The sequence below is a fragment of the Apaloderma vittatum genome, unplaced genomic scaffold (genome assembly GCF_000703405.1).
Source record: "Apaloderma vittatum isolate BGI_N311 unplaced genomic scaffold, ASM70340v1 scaffold14584, whole genome shotgun sequence".
Lineage (NCBI taxonomy): Eukaryota > Metazoa > Chordata > Aves > Trogoniformes > Trogonidae > Apaloderma > Apaloderma vittatum.
This window is the reverse complement of record NW_009712217.1, coordinates 15,789-29,195: the sequence shown is the minus strand read 5'-3', so window position 1 is coordinate 29,195 and position 13,407 is coordinate 15,789. Positions and strand designations below refer to the sequence as shown.

The 13,407-nt window shown below is 51.9% G+C and overlaps 1 protein-coding gene across 1 annotated transcript; it reads left to right on the top strand.

Annotated features, from left to right (window-relative positions):
* Window positions 1-1,649: 1,649 nt before the first annotated feature.
* Window positions 1,650-11,879, top strand: ATP1B4 (ATPase, Na+/K+ transporting, beta 4 polypeptide). Its single transcript, XM_009867906.1, has 9 exons — window positions 1,650-1,746; window positions 2,877-2,941; window positions 5,355-5,517; window positions 8,009-8,137; window positions 8,980-9,084; window positions 9,336-9,532; window positions 10,142-10,198; window positions 10,706-10,801; window positions 11,718-11,879. The coding sequence occupies exons 1-9, from the start codon at window positions 1,650-1,652 to the stop codon at window positions 11,877-11,879; spliced, it is 1,071 nt and encodes a 356-aa protein (XP_009866208.1).
* The last annotated feature ends 1,528 nt before the right edge of the window (window positions 11,880-13,407 follow it).

The window sequence follows — 13,407 nt, the reverse complement described above, 5'->3', positions numbered from 1 at the left end:
CATCCTCCCCGGAGCGGGGCTGATGGCGCTTCCCCGGCGGCCGCCACGGGTTTTCACTTTGGGTGCTCCGAGATCTGTGCTCCGGCATCAACACCCGCTCTCGCCTGTGCCCCGTCCCACGGAGGCGTCACTCCCAGGAGAGCATGGCAGGCCCTCAGCCTCCGTTTTCCGTATTGTATCTGTAAAATGGGGATAAAAGCATCTTCCCAGCAGGCTTTGTAATTGCTTGTAAATCACTCTAATGCCCTGGGCTGAGAGGTGCTAAGTGCAAATCATGTAATTATTTCAAGCCAAAGCATATTTCATCAAGTTAAAAGAAACTAATCCTACCTCTGCTTCAAAAAAGCCCCAGACTTTTATTGCATAAAAGCCTAATTACCAGCTTCTCCTGGGAGTGCACGCTGACAGTGGTGCAAGAGGGAAGTTACAAATGCCCAGATCAATTACTGGCAAGCAGCAAGTCACCTGCAGAGAAAACAGCAGTTATTTACCTCAGATGAACTAGAGGAGCCCCCTGCTCACTGCCTGTGCCCCTCCGGGCAGCGGGGCTGGCACTGGCCCCCGCCTGCTCAGTCACCCCCACTCCCCACTAGCGATGGAGGGGACAGTCTTGGCAGCACGGCTGATGTCATGGGGCTGCATGAAAGGTGTGCGGCTGGGGGAATCTCGTTCCAGAGCTAAGTGCTTCCGTGTTTCAGAGCCCCATTAAGGACTTGCCCTGAGAGAATTTACAAGAGAGCAAAGAATAGGTAATTTATTAAAGCGACTGATACAACAGATTCAGGATTGCTGTTGATAAATTCACTCACTGCAACAGCACTAATATATAATAATAACAATGCTAGCAAAATACTACCCCAGTTATTTCTCACCAACAGGTGAAAGTGCAGTTCTTACCAAGAAGATGTCCCTGTCTCGAGTGAAGAGGCAGCACAGCCCATCAACTGCCTCTTCTGGGTTTGTTCTCCCCCCAGTGACATACTCCCTCCGTATTCCTTATATTCTAGCCTTATCTATCTCTCCTCCCTGGGGTGATATTTAGCACGATTTCGGTGGGAGTCAGGGACTATAGTCATAAATGTTTAGCAGGTTATCGTTATCATAGTCTTGGGTGTCAACTTTAATGTGCATGTTAGGGATAATGAAGCAAAAGGTTTCACTCCGGGCACTGTGGCCTTCAGAACTCTGTTTTGAATCAGTTTACTTGCCTTCAGGGTGGTGTTGAAGTTGCTAATCTCCGTCTGCCCACATTCTTTAGCCAAAACAGGGCCGTCCTGGCACCACCAAACTCCCTCCTTCTCACTGTGCAGGCCTTGTTGATCTCTATCCCCAGCATCTGCACAACAGATAAGTGGACATTGCATTCTGCATTCTTAATTCCTTGGGTTAAAACAACAGAGATACGGTGCGTGTGCCTCTAGGGAGCTGCCGGGGTCCCGCGATTGCCCAGGCCACGTTAAATCTCTGTGCCCCACCCCAGCTCCCTCAGGCTGGCAGGCAGGCACCGGTACCGAACCAGCCCTGCCTGCGTACCCGGCAGCAGGCATGCGGCAGCGCTGGCCAACTCGGCGCAGACCGGGGCAGCTGCCAGACCTCTTTCTTTCCCGCTGTGCCCATTTATTAGCACAGCCGGCGAGCGGCTTTCAGCCATGGTGAGGAGAGAAAAGGGAGAAATGGTGCTTTACGTGTTTGGACGGCATGGTGCAATTGCCCTGGAGCCCAGGGTGGGTGTCCTGGTGACTCCAGGCAAAGCTCCAGCCTGGGGCAAGGCAGACTTTCGCCACCATTGAATGGAACCTGGCTTTCCCATGAAGGGAAAGGCTGCCAGACCCATTGGAAATGTGCTGAGGGCATGAGATGATGGACAGCACTGAGCTTCTGCTGGGACAGACAGTGTAAAACAAGCCCCACTGTTCCTTGAGAGATGCATGGGACACAGCTGGGGACAGGCAGCCCTCACACACTGCCAACACGCTGCCTCACACACTGGCCCAACGCCAGTGCCCGGTCCCCCTGCTGCCCCCCAGCACTCCCACCACACCGGCCCCCCGCAGCAGCGGGACTTCAGCACTCACCCACCCTGCCCCTAACACACCATCTTGTGCCTGTAATTCACAGGTGGGGAAAAATCTGATACTCCACAGCCCCAGTCTGCAGGTGTCACAGCAAGGTGTCCCTCTGGATTTTGTCTTGGGTGACCGTGGGCAGCTTTTACAGCCAGGTCAGAGAAGCCAACATTGTGTGTTCCTAGCTGCTGTCTCAATTTGAAGAGATAAATATAGAACTGCCTTCTGAGCTACCCCTTCACTGCAAAAGAGATTTTGCAAGCACTAACCATGGCCCCGCTGTGACTGACAAGCACATATTGACGGACACATGTGGCCATTGAAAGCCCTAGTGATTTGCTAATGTTTATTAACAGCTACACAGTCTCCCTGGGGCAGAGAGCCTGGATTTCCCCATGTAGGGCCCTGGCTGGCATTAATGGGGACTCGGGTGCGAGGCAGGATGCTGCGAGGGTGCTGCAAAGGGCACCAGCTGCCAGGAGCCTTGGGACAGGATCCTGTTGCATTGAGCTCACCCCTCTTAGGAAAGCGAGTCATTTTCTGATTCACTCCTGAATGCTGAAGTCCCACGGAGTAGGGAGGGAAAACAGCGTGGTTCCTCGCTGACAGGCAAAGGTCTCCGTGCAGCTGCGCTCACTCAGCCTTTCTGGGGCAGTGCCACGGGGTTGGGGAGATGTGCTGAGGAGGGGGCTGTTCCTGCAGGTCCCCAAAATCCAGGGTGATGTGGCACCCAGGATGGGGCTGGTGCTGCTGGGCTCAGCCTCAGGCTCCTGCGATGCCGACGCGCACGTTTCTGTGTTTCACACCCAGGGTTGGACAGGAACGCCAGCGCCGTGGGCACAGAGGGTCAGCACAGGAGCCCCCACCAGAAGATGGTGAGTCTTTTGGGGGCTGTTGATTACCCTTGGAGAGGTGAGGTGGGGGCTGCTGCCAAGGACTTGCTTCATGGCTGATAAATACAGCTACTTTGCTTTAGGAAATGCTGCTTCATCCCATAGGCAAAATGTAAGTGCTTTTACTGAGAAGGAAAATGTGTCTGGCCGGTGGTCCTGGGCAATGAAGGGAGCTAGCATGGGTCAACCTCTGCACTCCTGGCTCTTAGCAGGAGGAACCTGCCACCGAGAACTGACCTGGTCTAGGATGAGGATGAGGGGAAAGCCCCTGCTCTCTGTCAGGGCACCCACGACCGTCAGTGCAGCACGATCCCAGCAGGGATGAACCTCAGCTTTTCTTCACTGCCTCGAGTCACCCAGCTGCCACGGCAGGCAGCAGCCTGGGGCTGTCCAGTATGGGAACACGGCTGTGCCTCTCCTTGCCCCAGCAGCCTGCTACCCCAGCTCCTGTCGCTCCTCCTGCCCCTTGTCCGGGTGCAAGGAGTTGCTCTGAGGCAATCTCTGGTCCTGGGCTGCAAAGATAAAACACCTGGGAAGCGTTGCAATCTAGGCCTAACCCAGCTCCCTAGCTCAGGGACCTGAGCCAGGCCCCTGGCAGTGGGGCCATCCTGTCCCATCCAGCTGCCCCCCACAGACCCTCCTGCCCATGGGGAGATCTCAGGCCCCTCTCAGCCTTCCTGCACTGCCACGGAGCCCCCATGGCCTCTCCCAGCTGGCAGGATGAGACCCTTCTCTGTGTGCTGGATACGCAGCGTAGAGCCAGAAGAGCTGGAAACTTTTCCCCTCGCAAAAGCTTTCTGCAGGGCAGAGTTGTGGGGTTCCCTGTGTGAGACCCCATGGGGGTGTCATCCCTGTGGTCCCCCCCAGCTCTAAGCATTGGTAGCAGCTTCTGGGCAATGAGTCTGCATACAGCCCATGCGCTGCCCTCGCTGCCTCTGGGCCGCAGCTAGTGTGAAATCCAAAAGGCTTTTCCTAAAGGCTTTTCCCAAAGCAGCACTAAGCATTGGTGCGGAGTGCCTCCCAGCAGTCCCCCCTGCTGTGGCAGTCTGAGAAAATGTTTCCAGAGCAGCTACTGGTAGCCTTTTGGTTTAATAGGGAAGAGAGCAAGAGGAAGAACTCTTCCTCCTCTTCCTTCCAGCACTTGCTCCTCCATGGGTGTTCTGGCAGCCAGCAGCCCCCACACCTCCCATGTTCTTGCTGGTGGCTTATGCCAGTCATGGGACTGCTGCTTCCCTGATCCAAAATCCTCTGATTTCACGAGCTCTGCATGGAAGAGGGCTGTGGCCATGCAGGAGCTGATCAGGAAGAGCTCCAGCCCAGGGTGCAGGACCTGGGCCAAGTGTTGCCTTTGCTGTATGGGCAGCTACAGGCATTTTGCCGGCAGCAGCGCTCTGACGAAGGCGTGTTCCCAGAAGAGCCCCGCTGGAGCTTTATCCAGGTCTGACTGGGGCAATTAGTGGGATGGTGATGGTTTACAGCCCCCCTGGGTCTGACCTAGGCTCTTCAAGGCATGAATTTAGTCTTTGGAGTCAATACTCTGCAGCATTTGTGCATCTGAGCAGAGTTTAGTCCTCGTCAATTTGAAGGTGCTTTCAAGCCAGACTTTCTGCCAAACTGTTGGCTGCTTTCCAGCTCCCCTGGGGTGACCTGTGGGGTGTAAACATCTCACTTGTTGGCCCTGGCTCCAACAGGTGCCCACAGACAGCGGGTTTCCATGGCCCTCAGCACAGACATGAGTCAATCATGCCAGTGCAGCTGTTGTGAGGCTGCACTTGCAGCAGTCGAGGCAGCCTCAGGGAGACATGGCTGGAGCGGGCAAGCATGACCTTGACCCAGCCAAAAGACGAGTTTTCACTGCTAAGGCAAAAAGCAAGCTCTTGCTGCCTAAGGAGATGCTTTTCCCTGAAACTTAGTGTAATTAAAAAAATAACTACACAGGGATTTCTCCAAAGACTAAACATTTGCTCACACGCCAAGAAAAACAAACTAGATGACCTCTTAAAGAATGCCACCTGCTGTCATCTGTGGTAGCACAGAAAATGTGCACTTGCGCTTGGAAACTTCGCAGAAGCGTGGGAATAACCCTGGCCCTCCCAGCTCACAGATTTTCTTTGGTCATATTCAGGCAGGTGGTATAAGTTGACTTTCTGTAAATGCCAGGACAAGGAGACACTGCCTGGTATGACGGCAGTGATATACATGTCATGGAAAAATGGATATTAGGATCTAAGCGATCTTAAGTCAGAACAGCCAAAACTGCCTCTCTTTAACTCAAGAGTGATGATGGGAGAATGGAAATTTGAAACATTTCCAGCTATTAAGTGCTTTTGTATTTATTTTTGGCCAATGAGATGTTCAGCTTGTGTGTGGGGGTTGTGTTCTGTAACTCTTCCAGGAAAATAAGCAGGAGGAGAAGGTCCAGGATCCTGACAGAGTGGAGGACGACACCAAGACAGACATGGGGAGAAAAACCTGGGCAGACTTGTCTGGGGAGATGAAGATGTTCCTGTGGAACCCAGAGGAGAGAACGTGTATGGGGAGAACAGCCAAGAGCTGGGGTAAGTCCTTTCTTGACCCTGCTTTTGAGAATTGTTGCCGTTTCTGCTTCCTGACGGATGCACTTGCCTGTGAACATCCTTGATAGCTTGGCCTGACCACCCCTCCCCCACCCCCTCCATTTTCAGGGTAGAAGTTTCTAACGAGTGCAGTAAAGAACTAGTGAGGAGAACAAGCAGAAAAATCTCTGGAAAGTTACCCTTGGATGTTAATGGCTGCTGAGAATGTGAAAGCAAGGATTTTGGGCTGCCTAGACCATATACTGCGAAGAAATTAAGAGCCTGAGCGAGCATGGGGGTTGCAGGTCAATCTGCACAGCCTCACGCCCCTCCTGCCACTAGTGTATTAAGTCAGGAGCCCATGGCGGGGTGGCATTAGGGACATCAGCATTGGTGGGAGAAGAGCTCCCAAGTTGGGGGGCAAGTGTTTTGGGGAGGACACACACTGTGGGGCTGAGCAGCCCTCCTTGCCTGCTCTGGGATGGGAAGGGCTGGTCATCACCCTGCAGCCTCCCAGGGCTTGACACAGCAGAGCCCTCACATGCTACCAGGGCTGGAGGGCTGGGATGTGCCAATGAGAGCTTTGAGCACATTGTCTATTTTATCTGTATCCGTGTGGCCTTCAAAACTCATCACTGACCCAGGAGGTGCCCCGAGGCGTTAAGAGCAGCCCATGGCTGCAGGGTAAGCACTGCTGCAGGCTCAGTGCGAGGCCAAGGCGTGACAGCACATGTGAAGCCATCCACATTTCTCCTGCCAGCACACAGCCCCTGTGGCGGAGTCAAAATCCCCAACCTTATCCCAGTGTCACATGCACATGCACGTTGATGTAATGCTGCGAATTATTGGGGGTTGCTGCCTGAAAACCCCCCGGCGTGAGCCTGGGGTGGGCCTTGAAATCTACGGTTGCTCCCCTGTGCCTGGATTTGCTGCTCCATTGCTGGATGGGAAGGTGCAGATTGGAGTGTGGGAGCAGGATGGGGGTGACAGTCCTTAAGGACATGGGTTTGGGTTTCTGGAGACTCTGCCAGGTACTGAGAAAAGCTCTGTGGGAGAACTTGCTCAGACTAGTGTGGGTCTGGCCCTTGCTGGCTACTGCTGGAAGTTAGTTATTTAACAGCCTCAGGGAGGGTGCAGTGTCCTCATGCGCCCTGGGAGCATCACGGTGTGCTGTACAGCCCCCCCTGCCCCCTGCACGTGTTCAAGTGCCTGTACCAGGGATAGGAGAGAGACATAGAAGCTACTGTGAAAGCTGAATTTTCTTTGAAAATGAGAGCATTTGGAGGTGAGTGGAGCTGAACTTTCCTGCTGTCATCTCACAGGTGAGGAGGAGAGAACTTGCCCTGCCTCAGGCTGCTCCCCTGAGCTGGCCCTGAAGGTGCTCCCCCGGCACACAGGCTTTGGGGGACTTGCGCTGCCAACATGCAAGGAGCCAGCTGGCCACAGGGTCAGCGCTGGAGAACTCAACCCCTGGGAAAGCCTGCATGGCCGCCTCTGCCAGTGACAATTCTTCCTGCTTGCAGGAAACAAGAACGGGAATGGTGGCAACACGGTGTCCCAACAAGCACTGTCTTGGCCCAGTATCAGCTCCAGCCCTCCTGGGCTGGTGCAGAGGCACTGTCTCAGCATCATTGTGGCAGGGCTAGATGTTGTCCCTGCTGTGCCACCAGCAGTGGTGATGGTCCTGTCTGTCCCAGCTCTGCCTGCAGCAGGACACGGCCCTGAAGTTGTTCCCAGCACCACAGCCCCAGCAGAAGCACTGCAGGAGTGCACATCTGCGTTCCCAGGGCTGCCTTCAAGCTGCCGGCACGTTTCTCCTGGGAAATGTTTGGAATAGGGCTTCACTTTGCTTTTTGAGCCACTGGGTTTTATTCACAGGCTGCAGCCTCTTGAGACATCCTCAGCCATCAGCGTGGTCCAAAGGAAAAACAAACCCATTCCCTGGATGTCAGGGCTGTGAAACAGCCAGCGGTGCCATCGGCCCTGAGCGATGCTGCTGGCCCTGAGCAACGCCACTCACTTCAGTCCCAGCACGGGGGGCCCTGTGGCACAGGTGACAGGAATTGGGGCAGGAACATTGACCCGCAGGGGACATCAGGAATTCAGCTGTGCTGAAGCCACTGGGTACCCTCATATGTTACCGTGCCAAGAGAAGGTGGGAAGGGCAAGAGCCAAGGTTATTTCTGTCTATTGGATAGACCTGAAGAAGGGGGACACACAGTCCTGACCCAATTCTGGGAAGGGCCATGCAGCCAAAGGGGTACAGATCCAAACGGCAGCTGTCCCAGCCCCAGGGCTGTGCAGGGACTGTGTATGGCTGAGAGTCTTGCACCCTAAAATGCCAGGGTTTGTGTGTGGAGGGGGGCTGCGAGATCTCACCTCTAAGATGGACTCAGAGCTGCGGAGAAGCTCTGAGGGTGGCTGCACATCCCTGTGGGACACAGCCCACAGGACGTGTGCTGGTTGTGTTAACAACGTGCTCTCTCTTTTGCAGGCTTGATCTTACTGTTTTACTTCATTTTCTACACGTGCCTGGCAGGAATGTTTGCCTTTTGCATGTACGTGATGCTGCTCACACTGAGCCCCTACACCCCCACGTACAGGGACCGTGTGTCTCCACCGGGTACGTACCCCAGCAGGCCCGTGTCAGGCACCTCTGCCAGCACTCACCCAGCAAAATGCTACTGAAACAGTGCGGCAGGGAGCTCGGGTGAAGCCCTCCCGGAGCTGTATGCTCAACCAGCCCTCCATAACATAGGGTGTTTATAACTTACCTCCGGGCACTGACAGTGCTCTACAGCAGAGGATCAGGCATCTTAAAGAGCACCATGTGAAACATTCATTCTGATTATGCCAATTGTTATTCTAATGTTGCTCATCGTTAGGCTAATTGTAAATGAAGAAGTTTAGGTGTTTCATAGGTGATGTCCATTCATTTCAGTTGCTGCCCTGCGTCTTCAGAATAAAAACCCTGTATCTTCAAAATAAAACGAAATCTAGAATAGCTTTTCTGCATTATTATTTGTGTGACTCCTGGCAAGGTAATGTTTAAAAACTCCTTTCGCTGTGACAGAAGCGGCATGTTCCCTGTGTTTCTGTGTTGGTGAGGAACACAAGTGCCCCTTGCTCTGCTGCCTGCCTGGAGCTGGCTGCATGACTGGGAGCATGGGGGACCCATCAGCCTCCGTGTGCAGCCCCAAGCCCATCTTTTCCTTGCAGATATGCTGAGGCCCTCCAGCTCTCCCATGTTTCCCAGGGTATTTTGATGTGCGCCGTGTTGTCTGGGTGTGAAATGGAGATGACGGATCAGTGAGCTGAAGAGAGAGTTAACCTGCGAACTGGTGCTGCCTCTCTCGTGTCTGTGGCCAGCCCAAAGCCCACTCACAGCACAACCAGCACCTGCAATCTGAACACTGTGGCCAGTCCACTCATGCCTGCTCTAACAGGGTCCTTTTCCTTCTCCAGGAGTAATGATCAGACCGTACTTGAATGGGTTCACCATTGCCTTCAATGTTTCTCAGCCCAGCACGTGGCAACCCTATGTGGACAGCATGCATCACTTCCTAGCAGGTAAGCTCTTAAGCACTCCAGGAGTCATGTTGGCAAGTTTTTTTCATCCATGCACAGACATGTCCTCCTGGGCATCTCACAACTGGCATCTAGAAAAAGAGGCTATAAGGTGGTCACGAGAGCTTCTGTGGGAGGGAGCCTTGCCTTTCCAGGTGGGACTTTCCTACTCCCTTGACATGTGGACGTACTCCAAGAGCGTGGGTCTGTGCAGGTGTCAAGAAATGTTAACAAGTCTTTTGGTTCCCCACCAGCTTATGATGACAAAGTTCAAGAGGAGAAGAATATCGAGTGCATCTCAGGACAGTACTTCATCCAAGGGGGCAATGAAAGTGAGGAGAAGAAGGCCTGCCAGTTCAAGCGCTCGCTGCTGCAGAACTGCTCTGGCATTGAGGACCCAACGTTTGGATACTCTAAAGGCCCGCCTTGCCTCCTGCTGAAGATGAACCGGGTACAGAGAAAACCAGTTGTCTTAATTCCTTCTTTCAGTGCATCTCAGCGTGAAAAAGACCATGCAGGGATTGAAACTCTGCTTCTCAGGCCCAGGGAGAGAAGAGGAACTAGAATCCCAAAACCTGCTGGCTCTAGAAAACATAAAAAAGAAAACCTACAAAACTTCCTTAGTTTGATTTGTTGAGGCCTGAGTGCTTGGAGGGTCTTGTGCCAGGTTCCTGTGTGGCAGGAACTGAGCTTTAGGGTTACACACCAGGCCTGAGTCTCTTTATAATGGGAATTTTCCTGGAATCAAATTTATTTGAAATCTTCTACTAGCATGGTGGCTCAGTGCACGCTGCTGGAAAGATAAATGGGGGTGGATGTGAGCTGTGTGGGGAAGTGGCCATGCTACTGCAGGGAGTCCAGGTTCTCGGGGTGCTCTGCTCTCAGGCAAGGACAAGCTGCCCCACACGGGGTGGCAGACCCTGCTTCTCTTCTAGGAGCACATAACTCTTGTCCTGAGCAATGTGACTGGCACACAGAAGACCTCCAGCCCTGGAGGAGGGAGGCAGCACACACTTGGCACAGCATTTCATAGAAACGTGGATGTTTTTTGGTTTTGCAGATCATAGGCTACCGCCCTGGCGCTGGGGTCCCCGTGAGCGTGGACTGCAAAGTGCAGGTACTGCCTTCGTTCGTGGTGTGTTCAGGGCCAGATCTCTCACTTTGATGGACACCACCTTGTTTTAGCCACAAAAACTCACAAGACCCAGTGCTGTTGATTCCTCTGGGTGCAAGCAGGGGACAGTCTGCAAAGAAGGACAGAGGACACCATTCTCACGCTTCCCACCCCGGCCCTCATGCTCCAAGCACTGTCGGCTCCTGCCAACCTCACCGATAGCCCTCTCTGCTCAGTCCCCAAGGGCAGGTCTGTGAAGCTGGGTGCCAGGGTGCCAGCTAGAGCCTGGAGATGGCAAGCAGAGAAGAGGCAAGAGCTGCTCACATCCATCCCCACCCACTCCACAGGACCCTTGGTCCTGGGGAGGACCCTGCAAGCCAACAGCAATAAGATGAAGGAAGGGCTCTGGCTGCCCGGGCACCAGCTGGATCATACCTTTAAAGAGCGATAAAGCACTTGTCCCACATGCTATGTGTGTACCTTTCTTTTTTTTTCTTTTTCCAATCACAGAAAGGCAATGACAGTCATCTCAGATCGGTGGACTTCTACCCTGGAAATGGGACATTTGATCTCATGTATTATCCCTACTATGGCAAGATCACTCACGTGAGTAAGGACTCTGGCATCTTTGCTATGTCTCCCTGGGAAGGAGAGGGCAGGAGCTGCTGCACAGAGTACAGATGTGCTTTCTGGCTATTTTGGGCAGATGCAGGCAGGAGGGAGGCCACAAGCACTGGGATTACAGTGCTCTATTTCTGTCTCTGACAAACTGCAGGAAATCCTTGGGGACTCCGGTTCCCCCTTGCCAGCAATGGGAATGATTATATTTACGATCTGGAGCCTAAGACTGGCTTTGCTAATTCCCAGAAAGTCTCAATACTAGCATTTTCCCAGAACATTAGGGAAGTCGGAGGTTAGGCAACACAAGAGGAGAAGGATGAGGCTTCTGTCAAAGCCGTGAGACACCAGGCTGGGTAGCTCAAAACAGAGCAGTCCAGCATGGGTGGCTGTTTCTGGACACGCTGGCCAGCACTGCTTTGGTCTGCACTGTACAGCATTAGGAGACAGCACACCTTCACAGCAACAGCTGAAAAGGAAGATGAGGCAGGCACTAGACTCCTAATGTCATGCTGGTGCTGCTGAGGGTGAGTAACAGCCCCAGATGCCAGGTCTTCACATCCTTTGAGCACACAGATCAGAGGAACATAATGGATTTTTTGTTAAAGTCAGTTTTTAGAACAGCAGAAAGTATTTGAGAATCCCATTATCCGGTGTGACTTGTCCTGCCTAACCAACCCAAGAGGTGCAGTGCAAAACTCCAACGTGATCCCGTCTCCCTGAGGCACAGGCACAGAAAGGCCCAGCTTCAGCATCCTGATGGACCACAACGGACATCAGGCAAATGCACTCAGACACCTGGAAACCGTGAACTAATTACTAATGATTTGTCCTGAACATGAAAGCACTGCCTGCTTTTCTGCTCCCTCAAAAATTACACTTAAATCTCCCTTTTTTTTTTCAGGTCAACTATACATCCCCACTGGTAGCTATGCACTTTACAGATGTGAAGAGGAATTACTTGGTACCTATTCAGTGCAGTCTGAATGGAAAAGGTATTATCAACGATGTTAACAGCGACCGCTTCCTGGGCCGAATTATCTTCACTCTCAACATTGGAAAGTAGCCACTGCAAACACTGGGCACTTAGGTTAAGTCAATCAGAGGCTTTTTCCTTTTTAAAGCATAAAGCTGGCATTTTTTCTGCTAGGAAAAACAAGCACATGGAGATTTTTGTTAATTTATTTTCGTTCATAGTTAGGAAACAAATGAGATGCAATGGAGCGTGGAACCACATTTTCCATCATCTGACATAAAGCATTATTAGCAAAAATTAAAAGTTATTTCCAGGCAGAGAACCTGCGAAAGCATTTCAGTTTCGATTAAAAAACCCTCTGGTATCCGAACACTACTTTCATAAGGTCTTTTACGAGTGACTCCTGTGGAATGCAGGTTTCCCTGGCTTTAAATTTTAATCTTTATTATTATAGTTTTATGTGCATTTCTCAGGCAAAAGATAGCAAGAGGGTAGTTTATTAGCATTATTCTTGTATGATGTGGTTAAAAAAGTGAAAATGGCAGATCTCAAAATGCCTCCTAGGATCTTCGGCACCAGGGGCATCTTGACTGCAGCATTTTACACAGCTTGTTCAGCACACCAGGGTGTTGGAGCAAAGGCCATGTAGAAAATCATTTGCCCTTGAACCCTTCCAACTGTTCCTTTCTGAAGTGGGAGGATTAATGTATTTCTCCATCCTCCTCCTCCTCACTCCAGTACTCCTCTCTGCCCCAGGAATCCTCATCCAGTATATTACAAGTGAAAGGAGCTCTTCTCTCCCTGTCACGGTTCACAGGCCGACAGCTCCTCCCTCCCCTGTTCAGGCACAGAAGCACCAGTGAAATGTGTTAGACTCCCTTGCCCCCCAAATATTTCAGGCCTGTTCTTCGCTGTTCCGGAGAGGTCACAGCTATAATGCTGTGGAAAACCACAGGGAAATGTTCAGTTGTTCAGGGGTCAATGCTTGTATTAGGGAAGTCATCAATTTATCATCCTCAAAGACCTACGAGGCCTTTGTTGGAGAAAAGGCCTGCAAACCTGAGCAAGCTCTGCCGTGTGAGCAGCCTGGCCCTCCCCGGCCCCTGAGCCCTCACATTTGACAAAAACAAACCACACGCTGTACGTTAGGAGCTACGAGAACACGGCGGGACAGGACACCTTAGGATAATGTACTAGTTGGAAAGCACACTTACTAAAATTACTGACTGAACAAGAGCATTATGGTATGTTTGTCCTACATCCTAGTGCAGGTACTATCTGCCATCATAATTTCCTGATCTATATTAAGTCTCTAAGAAGTAATTTTTCGTATTAAAAATAAAGCAACTGCAGTAAAATTATTTCTGTGGGACTACTCTTAAAACACTGGCATAAGAGACGCAGTTTGTGACTTCAGTTCCCTGTCCTGGCCAGCTGGGGACTGAATTTCAAGGCAGTGTGTAATGTGACCCTTGAATTTTGAGCACTTGATTAGCCTCCTAGGGCCAAAGAGTTCAGAAGCCCAGTACCATAAACCTCGCTATACACTAAATACCACAACCAAACATCAGGCAAAAACATGTTTACTGAAAACTGTCAAAAACCTGAACCAGAGGTA

Bases quoted from the DNA above. Each gene is read 5' to 3' on its own strand.
- ATP1B4 (XM_009867906.1), top strand. From the start codon at position 1,650: ATGGTGAGGAGAGAAAAGGGAGAAATGGTGCTTTACGTGTTTGGACGG. The intron at 1,747-2,876 runs GCAAAGCTCCAG...TTTCACACCCAG, and splicing joins GGGTGTCCTGGTGACTCCAG to GGTTGGACAGGAACGCCAGC. The intron at 2,942-5,354 runs GTGAGTCTTTTG...TAACTCTTCCAG, and splicing joins GGAGCCCCCACCAGAAGATG to GAAAATAAGCAGGAGGAGAA.